Source organism: Ptiloglossa arizonensis, chromosome 1, assembly GCF_051014685.1.
Source record: "Ptiloglossa arizonensis isolate GNS036 chromosome 1, iyPtiAriz1_principal, whole genome shotgun sequence".
Classification (NCBI taxonomy): Eukaryota; Metazoa; Arthropoda; class Insecta; order Hymenoptera; family Colletidae; genus Ptiloglossa; species Ptiloglossa arizonensis.
Window position 1 is genome coordinate 33,681,997 of NC_135048.1, and position 20,389 is coordinate 33,702,385.

General features: G+C 42.9%; 1 protein-coding gene across 7 annotated transcripts in view; it reads left to right on the forward strand.

Annotated features, from left to right (window-relative positions):
* Positions 1-20,327, forward strand: part of Pnt (ETS transcription factor pointed) — a 279,236-nt gene extending 258,909 nt beyond the window's left edge. For all 7 annotated transcript variants that reach the window (XM_076315257.1, XM_076315274.1, XM_076315299.1 and 4 more), the window contains 5 exons: positions 15,525-15,725; positions 15,838-16,146; positions 17,319-17,597; positions 17,706-18,003; positions 18,088-20,327. In XM_076315257.1, coding sequence (XP_076171372.1) covers positions 15,525-15,725; positions 15,838-16,146; positions 17,319-17,597; positions 17,706-18,003; positions 18,088-18,151 — 1,151 coding nt within the window. In that variant the 3' untranslated portion in view covers positions 18,152-20,327. The remainder of the gene's footprint in view (positions 1-15,524; positions 15,726-15,837; positions 16,147-17,318; positions 17,598-17,705; positions 18,004-18,087) is intronic.
* Positions 20,328-20,389: the final 62 nt, after the last annotated feature.

Sequence of the window (20,389 nt, forward strand, 5' to 3'; positions counted from 1 at the left end):
TATTTTATTTTTCTAAAGACAGTACTACTGTTCGATGAACATGTGTGAAATATCATGTATTGGGTCGTTCGTAAAGTAATTTCATTTTCCAAAATGGAGAATATATAATTTAATAAAATGTTTACACACTCTGAAAAAATCGTGTTTCATTTTCACCAAGAAAAAGAACGAAATGACTTTCCGTACAACACAATAGATTCTTCGACACGAAAGAAGACACTAAAAGTAGATTTCGACTGGTTAGTATATTCACGGTTGTTCAAAGTGTCGTAGTATCTTTTCACAATGGAAAAAACGACAAAACTTATCGAACAACCCAATAAATTACATCTTACTTGTATTTAAACACCGAAGACATCGAAACGTTCGATCGGTCGTTGGAATTGTTCAGGGAGGTGCTTTTGGTCGTTCGTTCGTTAAAATCGTCGGAGTATAAAGTTGGAAGCGTTGGTAGTGTTTCGGTTACGAGGAAACACGAGAAATCTCGAACGGAAACGCGGAAAAATGATAAGTACGCGCCGGGAATAATCACGCAGGGACGGCCACATTGTGGTCACTCTCTACGCGCGGTGAAAAGATTACGGAACGCAGATATATATTTCGCCCCACAAAGTGGAACGTACGAAAGGCAAATAAATATTCGTTGCTCCAATAATTCTATCGCGTTACAGTCTGTTTTGCTTTTTATCCCGTGTCCGCTTATACCGTTTGCCCGGTCCAAGTGTCGGTAAACACGCAATTACTTATCGAACTACGAAAAAAATAAAAAAAAATAATTGAGCTTTAAAAAGGACACGGTTAAAAAGAAAAATACAAACCTCGAATCGCAATCTACTCGATAATTCTCGCCACTATCCATTTAAATACGTAACAAATCGAGCGAACGTGCACGTAAAATGGATACATTAAAAACGAACGATCGTGTTACAAAAAAATATACATATAGCGACATTGTGCAAGCTTCGTTGATACAGTTTACCCTTCGAGTCGAACAAGTTTTACTCAAACAACTATTTTGTATTCAATGATTGGAGAAATAATTGCGCGATCCATTTATGCTTTACAAAGCGATGAAACGATACACGTGGCATAGCGATCGAAACATTATCATTCTAATACGTAGACGGTTGAATATGTCGGGAACGGTTAACCTTAGAATAGATGTATTTCGGTAATTGTATTCTTGAAATTCATTACTCTGTCGAATACTACCGCGAGAAATTACTCCGAGACGTGCGAACCTCGACGTCGTCCACGAAGAAACTATTAACGAGGTGGAGGGTGGAAAAAGACGGAGAAGATTTCAAATAATAAATAAAAGAAAGAAACTTTTGCTCGTTACTCATTACATTATAAAATGTGAATATTTCACAATGGACAGATACAAATTCAAACATCCCCGTGAACGACGTTACGCTAATCACTCACTATTACTAAGGTGATCGACCATGCTCCTTGATTTTTCGTCCTTTGCCCGAAATTACGATATCCTGGTTTAGATAGCAGAGATACATCGTCCAAGTGGAAGTTCCCTTTTATCTTACCTCGATAATTGTCTGTGTATATATTAGGTTATTCGAAGAGTCGTTTCGTTTTGTTTCGGTGAAAATGAAACACGATTTCTTTAGATCGTATAAACATTTTATCAAATTACAAATTCTCCATTCTGAAAAACAAAATAACTTTCCAAACAACCCAATAAATTTTCAAAATAACCTAAGATGAATCGATGTCACAATTCAATTCTCTGCAACGTACCGATCAACGAGCCTATGCAAACGCACTCGATAAATTTTCACATAAATACCGATAGATCAGGTGTTTCCCCCACCCCTCGTCGCTCACTTCCCCGAAGATCGTCCGTCCCGATTTTCGTGCCGAGTATAGAGTCACCTCGCCGGTTACCCGAACGGAAAATAACAGAGTGGATGGTGAAAGATCGCATCGTGCTGAAACTCACCGCAAAAGCGGAGAAAGGGTTCCGTAGCGACTCTCGTATAAATTTTACATATATTTCCGTGGCGCGTTTACGTACCCTGTCTGCGTAGAGACGTTTTGGTTCAAAAACCACGCACACCGAACCGAGGAGAATCGGGGAGAACCGGGGAGAGCCGGGGAGAGCCGGGGAGAGCCGAGGAGAGCTGAAGCCAGCCCGGGCAGAGTGTGGGAGAGTTCGCAGGTCACCGGTCTACCGAACAATGCGCGATTTCGTTGCCGTCGAGGACGACTTTTTTACAAGCCTCCACCGTATCGCACAATTGCCGCGTTCTTGTGCACGCCGCGCGTTCCTCGGCGTCGTTTCTGCGACATTGTCTTCCAACACGGCGGCGCGGCTCGGCGCAACCGATGAAATTCTTTTCCATCAGATACAACACCGGCTGATTGTCCATTGTCGTCCTCGTACCGTGGACGAGCCAGTTTTTTAATAGACTCGGGAAATAAGTTAATTCATTAACCGCCCCCGTGGTCCCGCGGGGGACTTCTCGCGGCCACCGTTCAACTTCTTTTTCATCGGACGGGACGCGATTGTTCATTGTCGCGTTCCACGACTCTCTGCGAACAAATTTTAATAGATCCCGAACACTCGTTGACTTATCGTCCATTGTCACGGTCTAATTGTCCGGCGCCACCTTCTCATCCTGGTAGATAAAATTGCTAATGGATCTGGGCTGTTGGTCGTTCGCGTGAAAAGAAAGAAAAGAAAGAGTGTTCTTCTTTCGACGTTTAATTCGATCGGCGGGAATCGAACTTGAAAACCGGCGCAATAGCGTTCGATGGGATGTTTCGAAAGCCGAGATCGTTATCGATACGCGAAAGTTGGTCAAATGTTATTTTTCTTCGTATTTCGATTCTTCATCGGACGTTCTGTGGTACTTCGAGACAGTTCTTTTCCGTTAAACGATATCCTGATCCATTTCGTTAGATCCACCCCCTCCTCTCTTCGCTTTGAACGTGCAATTTTTGAAATCACGATCGAGGTACTTCCCCGATGAGAACAGTCACGGACGCGAGCGAGCGAGCGAGCGAGCGACAAAGGAAAATGGCTTTTAGCTTTTAACCACGGAAACGTAACGCCATCGACGTTGAATTCAAAATGAATCGACTCGCTGCGTCTGCGTGGCTCATTCGCACACAAAGCGCTGCAAACGCGAGAACGAATTCATTAACTCTTTAACGCCTGCTTGTATTAACCAACGCTCGATCCTGAGAGCCGCGTTCAGCTACGCAAAATTTTACGTAGCCTGGAGCACGGGAAATTTTGTCGTTAAGAAAAGAAAAAAAAAGAAGGTATAACGGCTGGGATAATTAATTCGGGAAGAACGCGATTTTAATTATTTTCTATTTAAATCGAGCGATTCTCCGAACACGTTCGAAGCACGATGCAAACAGACCCCCCGATACTTGCACGCGAACCTCGTCCGGTTGCATCGCGTTGTCAAGTGGAAGGGACGATCGACCGGTAACGAGCAGCTCCGAGCAAAACATTGCGAACGACAGGTTGAAAATTGAAACGACTGTGTATCCGTCACTTGGAATAATAATTAATACGTAGAACCACGAGTAAATAGAAACGTTCGAACAACTTCTATGAATCGTTGTACACTATCGAATATCTATCGTTCGGAGAAATTTTTACGGTACGATGCAAAATTAAAAACGAAAGTCGTCCGATAATGTAAGGTCAAGTGTGGTTTAGATAGCAGAGATGTATCGTCCAAGTGGAAGTTATCTTCTATCTTACCTCGATAAGTGTACGAATCTTATTTCTAACGCGTTTCTCCTACCTCTGTAAAAGTATAGCTGTAAAAGTCGTTTATCGATCCTTTCGTCATCGTTCAATGAATATTCGAAGTGTTCACATCTACGAATCTTCGATCGAGCAACACTTCGCACGATGTTCGAAAATAAGGACTAATTATCAATAAGCGAATCACGAGTATAGAACGTTTAGGCCCTCGAAGAGGAAAATGGAACGCAATGAGATCAATTTCGAGGTTTGTTTTCATAGCTACCGTGTCCAACCAAATTACAGAAACCTCATTTAGGGATGATCGCGAATTCGAGCAAGAAATTCGATCTCGATCTCGATCGAATACGATTCTCCCGCTAGAGGTCGCCAAAAGCAGTAATCTCTCGTCGAACGAAGAGTCGAAGTAACACAAACGACTAAGAGGCATTAAAACCTTTACGGTACCCATTGTAACCGGTTAAAACAAAGGAAACGACAACTTCGAATCGCCATGTTGTTACAAAAGATTCCTGCGAGGGAATCATTCAACCTCGAGGATTCTCAACCATCGTCATCCTCGTTGATTAGACGAACCAAGGTCACCCGAAGTGGATAATTTTTCGAACGAAATGCGATCAGTATCTTAAAGAAGGAGCCAGTATTCGTATAATTACTCGTGTGTATTTTATTACCGATTATTTTCACTATCGATTATCCCGTTGTATTTTCGCTGCGTTGGATTTTCATTGAAAGTAAAATCATGAATGGAACGCGAATGGAATAATAGATCCCGGTTATCTTGTAGTATTCTCCGACGATGGAATCTACCCTCCTCGGTTCGTCGAGCCTTTCTAAATTTTATCGATGCACAGATGCATCGCTGTATCTAGGACGAAAATGAATGGAACACGCTCTGGAGGGAAAATCAATGGTTCTCGCGCGGATCCGTTACTCGGGAACAACCTTCGTCTCCACGTGGACGAGAGTTTTCATTGAAAGTAGACTTATCAATGAAACGGTAACGATTCTCGGTTATCTTAACAGTACTCGGTGTTTACGACGATCGAGTTTAACCTCCTAGATTCCTCGAGCCTTTCTATATATTCTCTGTACACAGAGACATCTCATTTACTTGGAGACACATCATTTTAGAACGAAAATGAATGGAATATATTCTAGGAAGAAAATCGATGGAATAGTAACGATAATAACGATTACCTTAACACTAGATTTACCAAGTAGTCAAAATGACTGCTTTCGTAATGAAATTTACTTTAAGTTTCATAGCACGTTTCCTGGAGACATTATGACTTTTCTATTCTACAATTTTATTCTTCTCAATTTTATAAATTCCTCTTTTTCCTCGGCGATTGTTTTTATTCGAAATACGTATGAGATGTACTTTAATATTCCGAAATCTGTCGGTAGTTCTAGTGTTAATAGTACTCGGTGTCTATGAGTACTATCGAGTCTACACTTCTAGATTCCAGCCTTTGTATATTCTCTATACACAAAGATATCTCGTTAGAATAAAAATAAATGGAATACACTCTAGAAGGAAAATCAGTGAAACTCCGTTACACAGAAACAACCTCTTCGTGTCCACGTGGGTAGAGTTTTCATTGAAAGTAGATTCCTAGATTCCTCGAACCTCTATATATTCTCTATACACAGAAATATCTCATTAGAACAAAAATAAATGGAGTACACTGTAGAAGGAAAATCAATGAAACTTCGTTACATAGAAACAACCTCTTCGTGTCCACGTGGATAGAGTTTTCATTGAAAGTAGACTTATCAATGAAAAGGTAACGATTCTCGATTTTCTTAACAGCACTTGGTGTCTCTGACGATCGAGTCTACCCTCTTCGATTTCTCGAGCCTTTATATATTCTCTATACACAGAAACATGAGAGAATCTCATATCTCATTAAGATGAGAATAAATGGAGTACACTCTAGAAGGAAAATCAACGAAACTCCGTTACACAGAAATAACCTTTTCGTGTCCACATGGATAGAATTTTCATTGAAAGTAGACTTATCAATGAAAAGGTAACGATTCTCGATTTTCTTAACAGAACTCGGTGTCTCTGACGATCGAGTCTACCCTCCTCGATTTCTCTAGCCTTTATATATTCTCTATACACAGAAACATCTCATTAGAACAAAAATAAAGGAAACACACTTTAGAAGGAAAATCAATGAAACTCCGTTACACAGAAACAATCACTTCGTCTCCACGTGTATAGAGTTTTCATTGAAAGTAGACTTATCAATGAAAAGGAAACGATTCTCGGTTACCTTAACAGAGCACTCGGTCTCTCCGACGATCATGTCTACCCTCCTCTTCGAGCCTTTCCAAACTTTCTCGAAGGTTGGTGTGTTCCAGTAGGCGGGAAAACGACGAAGACGAAAACGATATTCCCTTCGATTCCGATACGGGCCGCGAGCGAGAGGAAGCCGCGGCGGAGTATCGGTCGCGGCAGGGCCTAAAGAGAGAGAGCAAGAGAGCAAGAGAGAGAGAGAGAGAAAGATAGAGAGGATAATGGGCTTCCGGCGTTGAAAGCGTGTTCGTGGGGCAGGTTTTAATTTTCAAGAGGCCGCCGGTCCGCTCCGCTCCTGTTGCCTCGCTCTGCGCAGCAGCTGTGCACGCCGACTGGCGTGTTTCGTTCGATTTGGCGCGTGCCTCGTTGCCGGCCGCCTTCGTATCTCGCTAACTCGCTCGCTCGCGTTTGCCTTTGCTCGCGTTCCTCCTTCGTTGCTTTTGCCGTTACTCGCCGAGCGTACTCCTCGGGCACCTGTTCCACAGCTGATACGCGGCTGCTACTTTTGCTCGCCTCGAAAGCTTCCCCGACTTCCAGAGGACGCGTTCGATTTCGCGCCGAATCGACGTTATCCACCGAGTCTCCAGGCTGGTCACCGATCGTGTTCCGATCGGGGCGGCCGGTTCATCACGGAACGGGAATCCGTTGAAAGTTTAAAAATGAAATTTTCGAAAGCGTGTCCGTGCTCATCCTTCGAAGACGTTCCCGGACGGAATTGGTCCCGCGTTTGGCAAGCGTTCGACGCGATGGAACTAAACGAACGAGTCGTATATCGTGGGCGAGACGCTCGCCAGTTTTTGGCTACCTTCGCCAGGTGGTGTCCAACGATCTCTGCACGATAGAGAAGGAACGCGAGGTATCTACATCGTAACCGTGGAATCGGAGAAGGGTATCTCGACACCCACGAGTCTCGCGATAGAAGTGAAGTAGCCAAGTATTATTTATTCTCGCGTCGAGAAGTCCTCTTACCGCGGAGAACGATCCATCGACGATCGTTCGTAACTGTAAACGAACAGTCTCGTAAACACGGACGTCACCCCGTTAAACGATATCGAATCGATCCGGCTTTCAACGAGCACCGAACGTTCACTCGCTGGTAAAACAACTCGTCCTCCGAGCTGCGCGAAAACCCTGTATCGGTGTGTACGTACACGGTGTATCCCCCGTCTTCAAAGGTCCTCGAAGCGCCAAAAAAAAGGGACTCCTCAAAAGCTGTCCAGAAGGGCGATGCCGACGTTTAAAGGGCCAAGTCGCGAAATTCCTTGGCCGAAAGTACCGGGGCCGCGGTCTCGATTCGATTTGAAAGAGACCGAAGAGAGAGAAAAGAGGCTCGTTGCTCCGGCTCTCCGATTGTTCATCCGTGTGAACAAACGCGCGGTCTGAATGCTCAGGAATTTCGGAATAGTTTAGTCACGTTCGCTCCGTTCCTCTCTCGCTCTCGTCTTGGATCGCGAACGAACGAGACGAACGGGGCGCGCGAGAGAAGAGGGTGCATTTAGGTAGCATGAAAACGCGAATACGCCTATGGCGCGCCCGTTCGCTCTCTTACTCGCTCGCTCGCTCGTTGGTGCGCGCGCGCGCGCGCGTGAGGGCCTGCTCGAAGCTGCACTCCCACGCTCACCGTCCATGAAATGGGGTGCGAGGTGCAGCTACACGTCAGCCCGTGCAGGTGTAGGTGGTGTGTGCACAAGGGTCCGTCCCTATAGCCCTATTAACCGCGCCGTTCTCGGACGAACTCGGTCGCGAGCATGAGAACCCGTGGACTTATGATAATTCTCCATTCTCACTGTGCGCAACCGTTGGTCTCTCTCCGTAGGTCCTTTCGTGCCAAGGTGGATTTAATACCTGCCCGGGACCCCACCGCGGAACCACATTTACCGTAATTAATTAAAATCCGACCGATCTTTCGAATCGACCGTCCCGAATCGATACGAATATTCGCTTCGTTGTGTCCAACCGACCGATGATCCCACGGTATCGTCATCGTTCCCTCGAACAACGTATCTTCCTATCGAGGTGCCACCGTAACGGTTTTCTCGTTAATTATCGCGAACGAGCCCACCGGGCGATAATTACCGGAATACTCCGAGACCTGGTATGTACCCCATCATCGGCTCGTACGAATAAACGTAACCCGATACCTCGAATTTCGTTGCATTTTCGAGGGTATCCCAAGTGCAGCGTTCTTTCTCGCGTTTAAATCGACCATGGTTCAACGTGGACAATTGTGTACAGAGTTAGGTATGATTTTTCGTTTAATTATTTTATATTTGATGTTTGAAATATACGCACACTTCGCGACCTTCTGGTCACTTTTACCGATCGATGGAACGTTATTGCGTACACGTGTTTGTGTTGTACAATACGTCTGGATACTTCTGTTCATCTTCTTCGATCAATGGGACTTTGAACGAATGCTCTTCGGTATCCATGGACATTACGCAGTGGAATTCACCAGTCAGGGTCCTACATAATCGTCCTCGAGAGAATCAGTTATTCCGAGTGAGACTCTTTGATAGTGGTGGATACTAGTAAGTAGATATTTATCCTCCTTAATCGTTCTTGAGAAAATTAGTTATTCCGAGTGAGACTCTTCGATAGTGGTGGATACTAGTAGGTAGATATTTTTGTAACCAAAGGTCTCCGATCGATGAGGTTACAGACGAAAACTTCGGTACTCGTGGAAATCATGCTCAGGTTTCGAGTTTCGATGATTCAAATACGGTTAAAGGACTAATTGTTCCGAGTCAGACTCCGTAATAACGGTGGATGATTTTAAAATTCATAATCTTTGACGAATAAGGTTACGAGCGAAAGCTCTTCGGTATTCGTGAATACCACGTCCCGGAACATCTACTCAGAATCATATGTACCTCAATAATTCGAATACAACGACCAGTTGTTCCAAATGGAACAATCCTGATAACTGTGGATACTTTCAAACTTCATAATCTTCGACCAATGATATTACGAGCGAAAGCTCTTCGGTATTCGTAAGTACTACGTCCTGGAACTTTTAGGGTTTTACGTACCTCGGTGAGTCGAATACGACGATCAGTTACTCCAAATGAAACACCCTAGTAGTAGTAGATACTTTTATAATTCATAATCTTCGACCAGTGATATTACGAGCGAAAGCTCTTCGGTATTTATGAACTTGTACTTCGATGACTCGAATACGACCACCAGTTGTTCCAAATGAAACACCCTAGTAACAGTAGAAACTTTTAAAATTCATAATCTTCGATCAGTGAGATTACGAGCTCTTCGGTATTTATGAACTCGTACTCGAAACCCCTTTGTACCGACGAATACTTGCAAATATTCATGATCTCCGATCGATGCGGTTACGAGCGAAAGCTCTTCGGTATTAATGAACTCGTACTCAATAATTCGAATACAGCGACCAGTTATTCCAAATGAAACACCCTAGTAACAGTAGATACTTTTAAAATTCATAATCTTCGACTAGTGAGATTACGAGCGAAAACTCTTCGGTATTTATGAACTCGTACTCAATAATTCGAATACAACGACCACTTCTTCCAAGCGAAAGCCCTTTATAGCGACGAATACTTGAAAAATTCGCGATCTCCGATCAATGCGGTTACGAGCGAAAGCTCTTCGGTATTTATGAACTCGTACTCGATAATTCGAATACAATGACCAGTTGTTCCAAATGAAACACCCTAGTAACAGTAGAAACTTTTAAAATTCATAGTCTTCAATCAGTGAGATTACGAGCGAAAGCTCTTCGGTATTTATGAACTCGTACTCGATAATTCGAATACAACGACCACTTCTTCCAAGCGAAAGCCCTTTATAGCGACGAATACTTGAAAAATTCGCGATCTCCGATCAATGCGGTTACGAGCGAAAGCTCTTCGGTATTTATGAACTCGTACACGATAATTCGAATAAAACGACCACTTCTTCCAAACGAAACCCCTTTGTACCGACGAATATTTACAAATATTCATGATCCCCGATCGATGCGGTTACGAGCGAAAGCTCAACGCGGTACCCGTGTACGCTACGGTGCGGAACTCACGACTCCTTCGCAAGTATACGGCGTCTTAACGAATCCGCGGTTAATTGCGCTCCGACATGGAGAATTATCACGGAACGATCAGTCTGCGAGAGCGTAATCTTCGATCGATCGACGAGATCCTCGTTCCCTCCTCGATGACGACGAACCGTGCTCGCCCGCTTGCTCGCGCTCGAGAGAGAAACGTACACGTTTCGATGGTGGACGTGTTCGTTGCACTCCTGGGACCTATTTAACAGCGATACCTGGCTCGTTACGGATCGTGTCTTTTCGCCGGACCACCTGTTTTCCTCGCCCCGGCGCAAGAAGAAAATAAGTGTGGGAACGTTGACTGGTGGTCGCACATATCGCGCGCATTATAATTCCGACTGTTCACGCAACGCGACGCTTATACGGTGGATTATGGTAATCCTCGGAAGCCATTGTCCTGCGTGCCATTAGCGGAGAACGTGGTGGAGAAGGTGGTGGAAGAGGAGGCGATGCCGTGGTAGGGACACGATGTGGAAAGTGTTTCATCGAGTCGCAAAACGCGAACGGTTCGGAACACGACGATTGAACGATCATCCAACGAAATCATGGCACACCGAAGATACACATCGAATATCGTTGTTCGAGTTGCTCGGTACCGCGTCGTTTCATTTCGTAAAACTTTCCACGCCCAACTACACCCGGTTTCGTGTATTTCTACACAGTATCCGATTTCCATCCACCGATCGAACCAACCGCTTCACAGAAAATGGCGCTCGGACTGGAATCGAACCGCTTCGAATTGAACGCGATCTCTCCGTTGCAATTGGGTTTTCCGCTCGCGAACGCGCAGAGGTCGTACCAAGGTGACATACGTTTTCTTAAATAGAATTATGTAATTTCAAACGCGCCAATGAACGTTGCTCCTTATTCCCCGCAATACTGTATTAACCTATTTACGTGGACAAATTTTTATATTTCTGAGTATCGCAAAGAAGGTATTAGCACACTTGCGGCTAGGATTTTCCAAATCGACGAATAATTCTTTTTACGAAAATATTGAATAATGATCGCGTGAAGGCTACATCCTTTCGCGCGGTTTTTTCGAGAGAGTTTTGTACGATCTGCCAAGAATCTGAGGAAAAAGATCGTAGTTCATTTTCTCGTGCAAATCGAGATTTTAGCAACTTTCGTTCGGAGCTTGAGGAAATTGTCGTGTAACAGTAGTCAGTAATAATTAGAGACTCCTGTGGATCTTCGATGGAAGAACTATCATTGTTGTTTAATTTCGACACGAGTCTATCTTGCAACAAAAATTCCAAACAAACTTCTTTGGAATAGAGCAAATTGATAAGAATTCGTAAGTTTTCTTCTTGCTCCAAAATAATGTTGAATGGTAGTCCGTTTTACTATCGTGAAAATTGCAGAGAGAAACTCATTGCAAATAAGAAGGTTCAATTTTGGGAATACGTACAAACATTTGAACGAAGTTATCGTTATTGACAATGTTGTCAAATGATACACCGACTGTTAACACTTTCGTGGCAATTTCCAGAAATGGTTGAAAAGAAAATATCGAAAACGTTCTCGAATATGGAGAACTATCAGAGTAGCAGCAAAGTTCAGCATTGGGACCAAGTAGTCGAGCCTGCGTAGAGACCGTTTCGAGATTAGGAAATCCTTTGTAACGATAAATAATTGGTTCTAGGGCGTAGAAGACGATTCGTAGAAGATTTCGCAGCGCGTACGATAGTTTGAAAAACAACGCGACAGATAACGCGCCGGCGCTGCTCTTTCTTTCATCGTGAGTCGCCTAACGGTGAAATTTCAGATAAGATTATGCGATTTCCGTTCGACTACCGTGCGCGTAATCCTCGAGGGCGGATTATCGTTCGTACGTTTGACGAAAAAAGATATAAATCTGGCCGCGAGTAATCAAAACAGGATACGCGTATCCCCTTATCTTCGCCGCGGATTCGATCGTAACCGGTTTACGCTTACAAAAGAAGAGATTTCACCCGGCGGGTATCTGCACGGAACAAAGAGTATCGATGGTGTTGCACAATCGTTTCGTTTAATGAAATAAAACGGGGCCCCGTGCATTAAAAAGTTTATCGCCTAAGAAAACAAGACCGTGGGAGAACGACCGCGGATATCTACGGTGTTTGATTACGCGAAACGCGATGTTGTCAAACACGCGTATCGGGCCACGATCCGAGGCCAACTATTTTAAAACTAACAAACCGGGACAAGAATTTCGAAAGAACACCGAGGGAGTTGTAAATCCTGTCCATCGTACCAGAAAAGGATTTTCTTTCTCTCCGCGTTCTCCTGTTCTCTAATAATTGTCGTTTAGTGATAAGAATTCGTACGATTTTTATATTTCGTCGGAGAAGACGGAGACAATAATTATCCAATTTTCTTTCACTTTAAAATTCATCGAGAACGTTTTTAAAATGACCGGGAACAACGATTAGGTGTTGGAAAAATTAAGAGACGGTGAGAAAGTGAACAACTTTATCTAGGGATCGATTTTATTCGAACTTGAGAGGAGAAAAGAGAAGGAGAGAATATTTCTTATCTTGAGAGGAGAAAGGAAAAGGAGAGAAGAATATTTTTTATCTTGAGAGGAGAAAGGAGAAGAAGAAAAGAATATTTTTTATTTTGAGAGGAGAAAGGAGAAGGAGAGGAGAATATTTTTTATCTTGAGAGGAGAAAGGAGAAGGAGAGGAGAATATTTTTTATTTTGAGAGGAGAAAGGAGAAGGAGAGGAGAATATTTTTTATCTTGAGAGGAGAAAGGAGAAGAAGAGGAGAATATTTTTTATCTTGAGAGGAGAAAGGAGAAGAAGAAAAGAATATTTTTTATTTTGAGAGGAGAAAGGAGAAGGAGAGGAGAATATTATTTATCTCAAGAGGAGAATATAAAATTCGAGTGTAAAGTCTCGTTAAAATTTATCCGGACGTTTAAACGCACCCTTATTAATAAAGGTATAGACGTGCATATATAACAGATGCATATTAGGGAATCTTTTTTAAATTGTCGTAACTTCGATTACCTTAGGTTTATTTTTTGTTTGTTTAAATTTGTCTCGATCCACTTTCCTTCCTCGTAAGATTGTGAAAACGATACAAATTGCGATCTTTCAAACGGGGAACTCTGAATGGAATCTTCGTTGCGCAGTTTCAAAGAACAGCTGCGATGATTAACCCTTTCGCTGCAACGAGCGTTCTACAGTCGCTCCCCACGAGCCGCCATTTCTACACTATGGACGACTGTAATCGTTCGCCACGATTTTCCGTACACTCGGTCCAAATGTTGCAATTTTTCGATGTTTAATTGAAACAAGTACGACCGTAGAAAAACAATCGAAGCCTTCCGTTACCGAGCGCCTCGAGATCGAAAGACGTTTCACTTTCGAAAAACGTTTCGCGTCTTCGGTCGTCAATGTGTTAAGAAACTATAAATATCTTGCTTCGAAGAAGTTCTTTTTCTTTTTTCAAAAATTATTTTACCCCATTCGTAATTCGAAATAGGGAAGAAGATCCCCTAGTATCGTTTCCTTTAAATATCTTTGTCGTAAACAAGAATCGGTAAAGTACAACTTTAAAAAAGTAATTCGTAGTGTAAACGATATTTAACAAAAGCAGGAAACTCTGTTATTGGATATTTAATAACAAGGATTAATAACTCGGAAAATTAAAAACTGTATACTATAATGGACCAAAAATTCTCCCCCGATGAATTATTCAATTGGTAGATTTTTAGATATTGAAGAGTCAACGATGCCAGGGAATGGCTGTAAGAGACGCTTGTGCGTTAATATAGAATAGCGTTGTTTCAAATTTATTTTTACAATCGTCGAGAGTAGAATAATATTTTCCTGGCTCGTGCATCGCACACGTGGCCAAAGTGCATCGGATGCATTGCGCTCTATCTTGATGGAACGATTCCTTGCCGTTCGGTGACTTGGTCGCTATAATAAGTTAATATAGAATAGTATTTATAAATTAGTTTTACAGTTTATAATTTATTTTTACAATCGTCGAGAATAGAATAATATTTTTCTGATTAGTGCATCGCACACGTGGCCAAAGTGCATCGAATGCATTACACTCCATCTTCATGGAACGATTCCTTACATTTGATAACTTCGTTCAAAAGTTTGCAGGCATTCCCAAAATTGAACGTTCTTATTTACAATGTACAGTTTCTCTTTGCAATTTTTACGACAATGAACATTCAGTGACTTGGTCGCTATAATAAGTTAATACAGAATAGTATTGTTCAAAATTTATTTTTACAATCGTCGACAATAGAATAATATTTTCCCGCTTAATGCATCGCACACGTGGCCAGAGTGCATCGAATGCATTGCCCTCTACCTTAATGAAACGATTCTTCACCGTTCGGTGACTTGATCGCTATAGTAAGTTAATATAGAATAGTATTTATAATTTAGTTTTACAGTTTATAATTTATTTTTACAATCGTCTGGAATAGAATAACATTCTCCTGGTTCGTGCATCGTATGCATTGCACTCTATCTTCATAAAACGATTCTTTAGTGTTCGGTGACTCTTCGGTAACTGTCCAGTGATGGAGATGAAAATTAATTTTGGTCGGTATTGGATACCGGTCGGTCGGTCGTTCGGTTGTTGCTTCTCTAAGCTTTGTTCGATTCTGTATTCGCTGTTCTCGCGAGGACGAAGCGGTCGTCGCAGCCTCCGTAATGGACGCGCGCGCGCGATGGGTTTCTCGTGCACGAGGAAAGGAAGTCGAGGATAGGCGGAGTTCGCTCGGGCCAATCGTCGAGATGCGCGCCGCCCACGTGTCAGCGGTTCCTCCCTGCAGTCTCCGTGCCCTCCCGTGACAACCGCCGCGCGAACACCGAGAATTGGTCCGAACAGATTTTCCATTCGGCCTTGGCGCGAAAAAGCCAACGGGTGTACCGCGCGAAAACCACCGGAGTGTTTCGCAGCGGACTCGATCGACGTTGACCAACGACAGGTAGCTAGGAATGGACCACCGTGTGGGATAATCCTCAACGATCGCCTAAACCAGCGAGTTCGATGAACTCGGGTGTAGTAACTATTGGCCAAGGCCACCCAAATCCGCAAAAACCTGTTTAAGTGACCAAAGTAGAGGAATTAGATACAGATACTGCAAGAGAGTATTTTATGCAAGAGAGTATTCTACAAGTTTTGGGAGCTATTAACCAAAAGCACCCAAGACTGTAAGTTCCTTATCAATGACCCAACTTCGTCCACGTGCAGATCCAAGTAACCCTAGGCATTTGCACGTGTCCTCTGACTCGCGTTTAACCACGATTTCGACGACCCGAAACTATTATAGTTGATTTTAGACGAAGAAAGAATCTTATGTATTGATTTTTTGTTTATATATATTTGACAGACTGTGTAAAGGAATCCTTTCCTATTTGCCATTCGCAGGAGGCTACAGTCATCTACGCAGTCCCGTGTGCCAAGACGAGAACCAGAGGGACGAAACCTCACCGCCACCACATAGCCATAGCACTCAAGCCCCGAACTCTCATTCCAGTACTCCGAACAGCAACAATAACAATAATAACAATAACAGCGCGAACAACGCTTACATACATCTACGGAACTTAAACCAGCTCAAAACGGAGTGTAAGTATCCGTGGAACGGTGAACCTTTCGGAATATACTCATGAGAGATTCGTAAAGGATCTCGGGGAATACGATTGGACGGAGTAGGAAGAACCTGTGATTTGATTTGCAGCGAACTACAGCAATCACCATATAACGGAGCACCTGCAAGGGGGTGGCGGAGGATTGACGAGCGGCAACGATCTCGCGGGTACAGGGACCAATGAAAGCGACCTCAGGGTCAGCCAAACCGCCACGGAGAGTTATATGACTCCCGCTCATTATTCCGGATACGACGAGGCCTCGGAGTACCACAGTCTGTCGCAGGATCATCAACCGCCTCATCCTTACAATCTGGACGGTTCGCCGGAGTTTTACAGCACCAGTGGAATCCACCTCGAGCCGAAATACCAGCCATCGCCGTTCAAAAACTATCCCCGAGGTGAGAATCGAGAACGACTCGCGAAAAGTTTCTTACTCGACTCTTTAGCTTGGTATTTGAATCACTTCCGAAACTACGATCCGCGATAATGTACTCTCCGTTCGCGACAAGAAGGCAGACGAGTGTTTACATCCCCACTCTGCTGGTTCCCCTACCACCGTTGTCGCTGTTGGTCGAGAAAGATCGACAGTGTGATAGTAAGAGTCACCTACCACTGTGTGCGTTGTTGCTATTGGACGAAAAAGATCGACAATGACCAATAACGACAGTGTGACAGTAAGAGAGCTGGTAGATCGACGAGAAGGCAGACGAGTGTTTACATTCCCACTCTGCTAGTTCCCCTACCACCGTGTGCATTGTTGCTATTGGCCGAGAAAGATCGGCAGCGACCAATAACGACAGTGTGACAGTAAGAGAGCTGGTAGATCGACAAGAAGACAGACGAGTGTTTACATCCCCACTCTGCTAGTTCCCCTACCACCGTGTGCGTTGTCGCTATTGACCGAGGAAGATCGACAATGACCAATAACGACAGAGAGCTGTTAGACCGTAAATTAGAGTGGGGATGGAAACACTCGTTTGCCTTCTTGTCACGAGAGAACTGTACTACGTTCCGAGAGAAGAAAACCAACACGAGTGTTGATTTTCGTCATCCTTCTCGGCCAATAACGACAATCCACGCGATGATGGTAGATCAAACCAGAATGGAGATGTAAACACTCTTCAATCTTCTTCTCACGAGCGGTACTACGATCAGAGAGAACGACATTTGCCTCGATTTAAGTCCCCAGATGGAAAATATTAGCGAAAGAAAGAACAATATCGGAATAATAAAAAGAAATAATGTTTACCATCCGTGGGAATTCCGAGAGCCTCGTTCGAGCCACTTTCACGATTGCAACTATAGTTCAGCAATTATAGAAAGAAAGAGCTATACGGATTGTTATTTAATAACGTTGTCGGGCGGTTGGTGTTTTCGAAAACATCCGTGAACGCTCGTCATCCCGAACGTTCTAGGCGGAGCACGTATTCGGCACGCGCTCGATGTTCCCCGCCGCGAATTGCACGTCCGGGAGACGTGATCCCGAGCTAAACGGTCGATATACGTCCGAAAGTTGACTCGTGTTTCGTCGATCGTGGTTACGTACGCGATTAACAAGTTCGATTTACAGGTCGCTACCATGAGGGATACAGCGAGAGCGGTGGATACGGACAGTACGACGCGACGCCATTCCAAACGGTTCCAGGAAGCGGAAGCGGAGGTGGAGCTGGCGGCGTTGGCGGTGATCAATGGGCAATCGGTCCCGTTGGTGAACACCTGTCTCATCATCCCGCTTTTCTCGCGGGTCTTGGCCCACGAGACTCTTCTAATCCTCATCATCCCTCGTCGATCGGCAACAGTCCGGACCAGAAGCCTCTGTTGCAGAGCACGATGATAGCCGGTTACACCGGTGAGTAGCAGAAATTTACGTAGCATCGTGGACCTTACGAAAGGTTCGATTATTATTGCACACGTGAACGGTTATTAGACGTAATTACATCGACCGATCGTTTTTCAGGCAGCGGCCCCTGCTTTACCGGTTCAGGTCCCATTCAGCTCTGGCAGTTTCTGTTGGAACTCCTTACGGACAAATCGTGCCAAGGCTTCATCTCGTGGACCGGCGATGGCTGGGAATTCAAGCTGACGGATCCGGACGAGGTGGCCCGTCGTTGGGGAATTCGTAAGAACAAGCCTAAAATGAACTACGAGAAGCTGAGCCGTGGTCTCCGCTATTACTACGACAAGAACATTATACACAAGACCGCTGGAAAGCGATACGTCTACCGCTTCGTCTGTGACTTACAGAGTCTCCTAGGGTGAGCGTCTAATTAACACGTTAATGAGAGTACATTGTCTATTGAAAGTGCGTGTGTCATTATTGTGCGTTTGTTTGATCGCAGAATCAGCCCGGAACAGCTCCACGTAATGATAGACTTGAAACCGGAAAAGAAGGAAGAAGACTGAGTTTTTGTTACTGGACGTGTTTGAGGACTGTGCCGTATATCGAGGAATGCAAGCAATCCGTAGATATCGCACTGGAACAAAGATGAAACTAAAAAAAAAAAAATGTAACGAACAATGTGTAACGAACAAACGATGGAGGAACAAACCAACTGTGTATCGCTAACGAAAGAATTCTTCAATGGCGGGAGACTAACAATCGATGTCTTCTGCGTTCAGATATACTAAAATTATACCTTATCCGGGTATAATGAAATCGAATCGGTCGTATGTACCAAAGACAGGGTCTGCATACCATTGGTGCCTAAAGTTAATGACTAAAAAATTGTGAATTTGTTTCTAAGTGATTAATTTTGCCAAGCCAGATTTTAGAAGATATTTATAGGAAATAACTCAACAATTTATACATATTATATATATATATTATACATATAAATATATATAAATATATATATATATTTAATGTTACATGATTTCTAAGCACTACGTCGAGCACACGATGCGTCTAAATTATTTATGTCCCCATCATTTTAAACGTGCGTGTTATATCTCGTTGATAGATGACACCATATGTGATTGTTATTACTATAATTTACTACAATAAAGCCATTATACCATTTTATTAGACGGCGAGCTTTCAATCCGACATTTCGATGCTTTTCTACGTGTAGATTTATCACTAAGTTTTAGAATTACGTTTCCAAGCTCGCTAGCTGCAACAACTGTAAACACTCGTTTTATACTATCATTGATTCTCCTACTTCACTTTCTCTCGATGTCTGATGTGCGACCAGGCCCAGGTATAACGTCGGAGAATTATAATAATTAAGATCGTTTCGGGCGCGAAAAAGGTATGCTGTTAATTTCGCTGCAAGTTGTATGTTTTGGCGCGTTTCTTCCTTAACGAAATCGTTTCGTTTCGTTTCGTTGATCTCTATTATTTCCTAATGATGAAGCAGAAAAATTGTTTTCGAAGGAGGGGACGACGTGCAACCAGTGTTCAAGATCATAGATGAACGGAACAGTATTTGCGATAGAAAACAATAATTCACCTTCTAAGCTAATCTTCGGTAATCAGAGTAGTGCCAAATTGTGCAACAATTTGTTTAAAACGACTTCTTAAATTGACGATTCAAAGATACGATAATCTTAATAATGAAATCGAGGCGGCCGGTTCGTGTTACTTTTCTATTTCAAATACCGTTTTAGTCGTGTCTGTATTGCATTGTGCGTATGTAAAAAAAAAAAAGCATCTGTTTCTCGGAGAAAGTTTTTTCATAAATCTTCCATTTACGAATGTGTAAACCGTGACATAGCAATAATTAAAGTAGACGGATACTTTTGCGATCTTCAACTGTATATAATATGTACACGTCCGATGCGTAGAACACTGGGGGTAAGCATCTGTAGATGAAATTCGATGATAATGTTACGATTAGTTTGCGTGATTCACCGTATCTGAACGAGCGTATTTTATTTTATTTTTTTTTTTATTTTTTTTTTTTTTATTTCTAAATTGTAAAAATGTTGTTCTGTTGGACGTAATTGTAATAATATCGATTATATTGATACGTTACAACGGATGAAACTAGAGGAGCGAGGAACTTTTTTACGCGCGTTACGTATCTATATGTGTACGTATGTAACTACGTATTTTATGTAAATTAAGCTTCCTTTTAATTGCGTTTTGTTGAACGTTCGCGTGAAGAGCCGGATAGAAAGACGATGGTAAAAAAAAAAGTAAAAAAAAACGATGATAGAACGACATTCGATGATAAATCTATATAAAAGAGAAACTCGTGGGTCGATGATCGATCACGACTTGAACTATGTTTAACTATGCAAATTTAGTTAATCCCAAGACTTAGGGATCTTGACATATCCGTCACGATTGTTAAGTTTTCTATATCTAATATGGAATATAATTTAGGCACGTCTGTATAATTATCGGAACGTGGTTAACAGTGTACTAATTTCGAAAGCGACTCACGAACGCAAACGTCGAACGAAATCGATGGAAGCATTACGGAATATGCATTTCGAATTTATACGAGCATCAATAGGATACACGAGTTACGTGTAATATCATTTTGATTTAAAGTCCTTCCTTTTATGCACACAACTGAACGTTCGTAAATTGTATTGAATACTCCTAGCCGAATAAAAAAGAGAACAGAAATTGTTATTGTATAAAATTCTACGTACTCTGTGTGTAAAAATATTCGATCATCGTTTTCGACA